The sequence below is a fragment of the Crotalus tigris genome, unplaced genomic scaffold (assembly GCF_016545835.1).
Source record: "Crotalus tigris isolate CLP2741 ecotype Arizona unplaced genomic scaffold, ASM1654583v1 scf7180000019007.31208882:3723066, whole genome shotgun sequence".
NCBI lineage: Eukaryota > Metazoa > Chordata > Lepidosauria > Squamata > Viperidae > Crotalus > Crotalus tigris.
In genome coordinates, this window is record NW_024097321.1 from 2,942,278 (window position 1) to 2,948,277 (window position 6,000).

Genomic DNA, 6,000 nt, shown 5'->3' on the forward strand with positions numbered 1-6,000 from the left:
CAAGAATGCACTTTTATGTGCTATTATATTACCTGCTAGGGATACTACTAGATCAGATGCTTAAATTGGAAGTATTTTGTGCAAATTAACCTAATGATTTCCTGCACTGATGCAGGCAGAGGTCTCTCCCACACACATAACTACCCTGATTTTTAAGGCTGAGAAGGCAGTTCTTTGGTGTTTTCTTTTGTACTTCTAAACTCTAATAATTTTAAAAATTAGGAGAGTCCATTCAGGCTTAAGTTTACATGTCAGAGCACTCAGTCTGTAAAATAAGAACAGTTGGTTTCAAAAAGAAAGATAGATAATTCCCATAATCTTTTGGAGCGTATTGCAGGTTGCCAGATTTTGTTGTGAATGTTGAATACACACTGAAGAGTTTCTTGATCCATTGTGGTTCAGATTGTGGTTTGCAGTGTAACCATTCAGACTTCGAATGAAGGCAAATATATGTGTTCCAGGATAATGTTGCAGGATCCAATCTGGGTTGGTCACCAGGACCAAAGTTTAGCCTTCTGAGCTTTTGGACTTGTGCTGGAGCCCATCTTCAGAGAACCTCTCTCTAATGGAATGTGTTATTCAGGCTTATTATTCATTCAGACTCCTTCCAGACAACTTGCAGTGGTATGGAGAGCCATTATGAAGGAAACAAAAAGCTTCCTCACCATTTAGTAATCTACGTCCACTTATATCACTATGGGTGTATGATCACTTCCAAATCAAAGTAAATCCATTTTAGTAGATTGTGAACTGGTCTGGTCAAGTAGTAACATTTAGTAAGTTATTCTTAAGTTAATATGATCATATTTCATAGTCAAGATTTTAATCTGTTTTGTAGGTGGTGAACCCATCTGGATCCCATTCAATTTTAGATACGATCCTACATACTCAGAATGCAGTGGAAAACAATATGTGAAACGGACGTGGTACAGGAAATTTGTAGGTGTTGTTCTTTGTAATTCATTGAGATACAAGATTTACCTCAGTGATGATCTAAGAGGTATGTATTTGGGTGATCTGTCAGCGCTGGACTAAGATATAGTAAAGCTTCGAAAATAAATGTGATTACCTTGTATGATTAAAATGTATCCAAACTATTGGCTGGAGTACAGTAAATAGTTCAGTCTTTTTTGCCCATTTCTTTTAATCCTATCCAAGATACATGCTGTATTGAAAACACTTTGGATTGTCTCCCAGTCAGTTTTAATAATTTGGGATAATCTGAAGTTCTGTTATTTGAGTTCTTTATCCACTTTCAAGTGAGTGAGATGGCAGCAGGAACAAAAAAAAGCCATATTTTGCAGTGTTAAAATTTTGATTTGGGTCCCCCTGCAAAGAGTTACAAGCCTGTGTCTTAGTAGACTATGGTATCATTCCATAATGCTTTGGTTTGAACAGTGCTATGTCCTAGTAAGATCATTCAAAAGATTTACACTTTGTCACATAATACAAAATGTCAGTTCAGTTTCAATCATTTCAGCTAAGTTCACCACAGTTTTGGAAATTTGGAGATTTCTCATTCCCTCACAATCCTTGAAAATCTGAGAACAACTACTTTATTTTCAGCAAGTGCATAATGAGATGCTGTAATGTTTTAACTCAGATTTAAATGGAATCAGTCCCATCGTTTTAAAAGGAAACATTACATATCAGAATCAGACCAAGAAGCAACAATTGTGTTTTAATTTTTAAATCATTATAGAAAACATTTTAAATGGGTTGTTTTTAGGGGAAGATGCTTAAAATAGTATGTGTGTAACCTAGAAGTTTTTTTTTTAAAAAAAAGTTATCATACAGTAGAAACAGAATGAAGTGGACTTAAGGGTTTACACATGGGGGGGGGGAAACTGCCTGGAAATAAACTCATTTACTCATCTCTAATTGTAATTCTTAGACTTGATTCTATTCAGTGAGTTAGAGAAGAATATTTCTGTATACATTCATGTATGCATTTTTGTACCATCTTCTGTTTTATGTGGAATAAGAATACTGCTACCTCATTTTAGTGCAAGTTCTTAATTATATACATATTAATTGCTCCTAACAAATTGAAAAAAGGTAACCACAGTACAAAAAGAGTGCTGCCAGCCCAATGGCAAATGTGCCACTTGAAGGCAAGAAACTTTAACTGTGATTCTCAGCCAACTATTTTTGACCAAATGCAGGAATGTTGGCAAGGACCACTGGTTCACTTTCATACTGTGCCAGTGGATTATTTCATTATAATGCTCCTATTATTGCAGAAATTCATAAATATAATAAATAAGTTACTACCAAGGAAGGGACAGGAGATTCTTCTCTCTGGATTTATAGTCTTGGTTGCAGCAAACACATTCTAAGTGTTTCTCACTTTTTTCCAGATATGTTTTACAGCATTGGGGATAGTTGGGGAAGAGGTGAAGATCACTGTCAGTTTGTAGATTCACACCTGGATGGACGAACAGGACCACAGTCCTATGTGAATGCTCTGCCTCCTATTCAAGGTAAAAATAAGTGCAACATTAATTTGATGGGGGTCTGGAGATTTACATTGCATACAAGTTGTAAAAGAAAGGCAGTTTATGTCTGGTTCTACAAAAACTGTGATTTTTGTAATATTAAAGTTGGACTTTCTGTTCCCAGGTCCCCCCAATGCATCAGCAAATATGTTCAGGCAGTTCAGTATTACAAGCCAGTCTTCCCTCAATGTATTCTCCACATCTATTGGGGTGTCAACTCCAAACCAGCAACAGAATTAGAGATGGAACACATTAGCAAAGCACCACGCTGGGGAAGCTTATGACAAATTATTTAATTTCCAGTCTAGGCAGTGACTGGCAAATGTTTTAGAACCTTGGCATTTTAGCACATTTAAGGAAATAACTTAATTACTGAAATGCTAGCTTCATGTCGTACTTTGCTTTCTATGCAAGAGTGAGTGATCCAGATAGGGCTGACTGTCGAAAAGAATCACAAAATATCCTGAAGTAATGGACATAGCACAGAAGACAGCATTCCAGGTAGCCCTCCATCCATGTGGAAAGGAGTGCTGAGAATTGTTAACATTTTAAACATTTCACTTCTTTCTACCGGCTTGTCTATCATTTGAAAATGGTTATCTTTAGTTTGATTCCTTTTGATTTCTTAATTTTACCCTTTTTTATTGCTAGCACTGATATTTCTGCCTTATGTGTTCTCTTCTTTCCATTGGTCACCTCTGATTGGTGGGGCAGAGCCAGAACACACCTCTGCAACTTTTTTCAGATTGCAGGAAAAATAGCAATAGCAATAGCACTTAGACTTATATACCACTTCACAGTGCTGTCTAAGCAGTTTACAGAGTCAGTATATTGTCCCCAACAATCTGGGTTCTCATTTTACCAATCTCAGAAGGATGAGAGATTGAGTCATCCTTGAGCTGGTGAGAATCAAACTGCTGAATTGCTGGCAGCTAGCAATTGGCAGAATTAGCCTGCAATACTAGATTCTAACCACTGCACCATCAAGGCTCTTAATGCTATGATCTGCTAAAACACTAGTGTAATTTTATTTACCTGGCAAGAGCCACTCCTACTTTAATACAAAGGACATGAAAGCATTATTGGTATTAATGGTACATCAGAACAGGGCACAGCTTTCTCTGCCTATTAGTTTGGAATAAGTCCCACTAACATGTGAAATGGCAAGCTTGTATTATGTGATACACAATGTTTCTGTCTCTTCAAATCGGCATATATTACTTTGGGTTGTTCTAATTCTCACAATAACCCAGACAGTGCCTTGGAATATAGCCACTCAATGCACTCAAGCAATTTTTAGAATGGAAATGCGGTTATGCAACATATTTCTATGGCCCTTATCTTGTCAGGCACAAACAATCAGAGCTACATGTGAAGGTTGGCTACTTTATTGTATTCTAGTTATAATACAAAAATCTGCTCAGACTACTTGCCTTCTCTTGGGAACAAACAGATAAGGTGCCATGGAACTTAGGAGAACTTAGGACTTTTGTGGATGCGCAATGACTCAAGACTAATTCCCTGCTTGATCCTTCCCTTTTGTCTGGCTGGTAGTTTTCCAACTGATCTACAGTTATAGAAGGAGATCTGTGTGGAAGATTGGTAGGGTATAAATGTAAAGATCTATCTGGATTCAACAACTTTCTTTCAGATTTGAAGTACAAGGCACCACTTCTTGCAGTAGCCAAGAAAGAAAGCCCAAACAATGAATTAATGAGTGAAAGAACTTCTATGTGTCAGAAAGAAATTAGGCTGGCCCCACACCACTACCATTTGTTTCAGAAAGGGGCCTTCAGTCAACAGCAAAACTGGAAAAATCTGTAATGTAGAAAGAGAAGTAACCAAATATCAAGTGATTATTGTTAACAGAGGCTACGCAGCAAAAAAGATGAAGAGGAATAAGAGCTGGTGATACACCCCAATAAGAAAGTTCACAAGAATTACAGGCCAAGAAACTTTACTTCCCTTCTACTTCAAACCTTCTGTATTCAGCAGTACAGTAAGAACAGTATTTAAGCTGCTTCTAGAACAGGATAAGTTTTATGCCATAAGAAATAACACAAGGAGAAAATTGGGTTTTTCTGAGGAATGCTCAGTTAGCCAAGTGTATCTCACTTCTTTTCCTCCATCTCCATTTTCTTTACAGTAATTAACTAATTATTGAACTAAAATTAAAATTATTAAGTAAAATTAATAAAGTAGTTACATCCCTCAATGTTAAGGTAGTAACTTCAATATTTTGGTTCCTTCAGGTTATTATCGCCAGTATCGACAAGAGCCTGTATCATTTGGACGCATTGGGTATATGACACCCTATTACTATGTGGGCTGGTATGAGTGTGGTGTAACAATTCCAGGGAAGTGGTAGCTGTGCTACGGTCCTCTGCAGATCGTAACCACAACTTTTGAATAACTACCATTGAAGGACTTGGAGCAACTGCATCTGGGAATGAAAGAAAACAAAAATCTCTCAAAGAAGAAACAAGAGAAGCTCACTGGAACTCAATGATGTCCTTATCCTAAATCAATGGTGCTGCTTGGTTATTTTGCTTCAGGACATATATAGGATGAATTTGGGGTTGTCCTGCCTTTTTCTCCTTGGTTCTAATAGGCCTGGGAACGTAACTGAAATGAGCAGTTATCTATGCTCAGTGAAGCCTAATATATTTGATTAACCACACAGAAAAAATGGAATTGTGATATATCTTGCAAGAAGATGACTTAAGCATGCTGTGCTTGCATTATGGAATGTTAACCACTTTCCACTGCTATTAATAGAATTCTTTGTTGTTATCCACTTTGGATTGTGAGCTTCAAAATGTTAGCTTACAGCTGCACTATGTTACAAAACGCCCCTGAAAACCAAATGGAAGTGTTGCTCACAACTTCTTCTGGGGGTTTGCACATGGCTGAACAAAATACCAGGTCACTCTGTAAATTCAGCTAACACAAACAATGAACAACCAGTACACTATAGTTGCAGAAATACTTTTTAAACTGAGATTTTGTAAAGAAAAGAATTTAGATAAATACGTTTATGGGTTAATGTTTATGTAAAAGGTGCTATTCATAACAAGTCTTCTGAAAATATTCTGTGAAAAATATACTATGCACAATACATTAATCATACATGACTCAGGCTTTTATTCTTGTAGATGGTGTTGAATTATAATGAAATAGAAAACATAGAAAAACAACAAGAAAAAAATGGGAAATTTCATCATCAAACTATTGAGTATGGCATGTTTCAGCAACAGTGGATTATTTGGTCCATATTCTAATGTGGCTAAGATTCCAACTTCAGTATAAATTTAACCAAGTGTACATTAAAGGTACTTTAGATGCTCTTTAAAGTCTAAATCACAAAGTTATTTAAGTGGAATAGAAAGAGAGTTTGATTTCAGTGAAGTATGCTTAATTTGCCGTATTATGTACATTTGCACCAAAAGAAGGCTACACAAAATCATGTGAGAAGGGTTAAAAAATTAATTCTACCTCTCTC

General features: G+C 36.5%; 1 protein-coding gene across 4 annotated transcripts in view; it reads left to right on the forward strand.

Annotated features, from left to right (window-relative positions):
- FNDC1 (fibronectin type III domain containing 1) overlaps nt 1–5,625 on the forward strand; it is a 77,052-nt gene extending 71,427 nt beyond the window's left edge. For all 4 annotated transcript variants that reach the window (XM_039358292.1, XM_039358293.1, XM_039358296.1 and 1 more), the window contains exons 18-20: nt 839–1,000; nt 2,361–2,483; nt 4,751–5,625. In XM_039358292.1, coding sequence (XP_039214226.1) covers nt 839–1,000; nt 2,361–2,483; nt 4,751–4,866 — 401 coding nt within the window. In that variant the 3' untranslated portion in view covers nt 4,867–5,625. The remainder of the gene's footprint in view (nt 1–838; nt 1,001–2,360; nt 2,484–4,750) is intronic.
- Nucleotides 5,626–6,000: the final 375 nt, after the last annotated feature.